Below are 2,418 nucleotides of genomic sequence, written 5' to 3'. Positions count from 1 at the left end.
TCGCGTTCGCCGTATGTCGAAAACGCTTGTGTGTGCTCGACATACCGTCCACACTGTATAACGCACACCATGAGCACACATGCTTTAGTGTGGACCACGGTTATCTACTCAGGTTAGGAATCGGCGTATGCTTATTCATTGCGAGCCACGGCCCCGTGGCGTGACTGCGAGTTAACAGCGCTAGTAGTCGTGGTACCATCAATATTCAGTAATCCGTATTTACATTGTTCGTTAGCGTGCGTATATCCAAAATTAAAAAACGTTTTGTTCGCGATTTACTATTTTTCTGTGAAACTGTGAAAGACGTAATCCAAAATTTAATAGTGTAAAACTATATAAAAGTAGGTATTGTTACAAACTAACTGTTTTAAATAAAAAATACTGAATAGTTATAACTTATAAGGCATGGGCCGGTGCTGTGTAGTTGGGTGCACGTCGGGGTATAAAAGTAATCCAGAAAAGGTGTCAAGATTTGCTGCACCTCGTGATCCAGAGTTAAGAAAAAAATGGTCAAATGCTATACCAAGATTAAATTATACTGTTAATGACAGGTCATATGTGTGTGAAAAACATTTTGCTCCAGAAGAAATTATTAGATATTGGGAATCAGGTACTGAATCAACATTACTTGTCAAGGTAAGTAATTTACTATATTTCTAATATTTAGGAATATGCATAGGTAGTAGGTAGATATATTTTAGTTTAAATCAGTAAATTAAGTGTATAGGTAGGTCTTATCTAAAATAGTTTTATGCTTTCAATTATATAAATCATATTATACATTGTCAAGTAAAAAAGTCAATGGAGAAAATAGGTACAGTTGTTTTTATTTTATGAAGGACATTGATGCTTACATGTATAAGTATCCTACTTAATTCAATTAGAAATATGATAATTATATCAATGGATACAATTTAAATTATAATACAACTTTTATATGATATTAATAATACCTATACAAAGGTGAACATTCTCATTTTATACTGAAGTTTAAATAGCAATCAGTAATTTATTATTGATACAATTAGGAAAAACAATCTCAGACAAGAAATTAGGTAAAACCATTTGAATAAATAATATTGTTTTAATTGTTGGTAATAATTAGGTACCTACCTACCTATATTTCAAGTTTAATACATATTGAAATTTGCTCTATGAATAGGTATTGTGGCTAAGTGTATTTCTAGGTGTATTTGTTATTGCAAAATAATTGTTTATATCACGGTTACCGTGGTTTATATCTACATTATTCAAAATGTACTAACATCATCAATTTTACAATTAATAAAAATAAATGAAAAAACAATAATAGGTACCTACCTAATAAAAATTAAATTAAGTAACTAATTATTTGAACAACATACTATTGGTTTTATTTTTAGGTTCCATACAAGATTCCTAAACTACAACAAAATGCTGTTTCATCAATTTTCCCTGGACCTGCATACCTCACCAAAAACATTAAAAAACGGAAACCACCAACTGAGCGACAAAATGTAATACATAATAAGAAAAGTAAAGATGATGATATTGGTAATATTAACAGAATTGACGACCCTGTCATTAATACAAATTTATATAATTTAATAAAATGTTCAGCTTCCGAGGGAACATTAAAGTTATACTGTTCTTGGACTGATGCCACTATACAAAAGTTGAATAGTACAGTTTCAATTTATAGTTTTGTATCTTTCTGCCACACTGATACAATACCTATCATTGAGAAGTCTGTTACTGTCTCAACCAATGGTGATATTACTTTTGGAGTACTGGGTAAAAAAATTGAAGCAGAACAACTCAATATTATCCCAGCTAAAAATCTAGAAGATTTTGCTAATAATTTAAAACAATTTGAAAAAATGTATGTTTGTCATGGAGGACCACTAGTAAATCGGTTTTCAAGAGTAACTACTACAACATGTGTTGCTAATTCTGTTGGAAGGTTACAGCATATTAATTGTTGTCTTGTTATGAAGGAAAAAGCAACATGTTGTGTCAGATGTCGACGACTTGTAAATGTATTGACAATGCGTGAGATAAGAAAAAATGCTGGTGCTCAAGAGCACTTACTCTTATCACCTTCCAAACGAAAACTATTTAATAAAATACAAAATGAAAAGAAATGTCTTAAGAAGAAAGTTGTACGTGCTAAAGAAAAAATCAATGAACTTAATTCAGAACTAAGTAAAGTTAAAAAAAATATGGCAACATTTTGTGACAAAAAGATTGAAGAACAATTAAATAATATGAGTGGTATTAATGAGTCACAAAAAACATTAATTAAAGAATGTTTTGCAGCCAGCAAAACTAAAAATACCAAGAGTCGGAGATATAGTGAAAATTGGCTAATGCTTTGTCTATTATTTAATATTAGATCACCCGGGGCTTATAAATATTTACGCGATAGTCAACTTTTAC

At 30.6% G+C, this 2,418-nt stretch overlaps 1 protein-coding gene across 1 annotated transcript; it reads left to right on the top strand.

The window, feature by feature from the left end:
- Positions 1-50: 50 nt before the first annotated feature.
- LOC111032594 lies at positions 51-2,406 on the top strand (the record flags this gene model as incomplete). The annotated part of the gene is made up of 2 exons (XM_022312976.1): positions 51-636; positions 1,383-2,406. Coding segments are annotated over exons 1-2 (1,255 nt in total), but the record flags the coding sequence as incomplete, so codon positions are not given.
- Positions 2,407-2,418: the final 12 nt, after the last annotated feature.

The sequence above is a fragment of the Myzus persicae genome, unplaced genomic scaffold, assembly GCF_001856785.1.
Source record: "Myzus persicae strain clone G006 unplaced genomic scaffold, MPER_G0061.0, whole genome shotgun sequence".
NCBI lineage: Eukaryota > Metazoa > Arthropoda > Insecta > Hemiptera > Aphididae > Myzus > Myzus persicae.
This window is presented reverse-complemented; position numbering and strand designations above follow the sequence as displayed.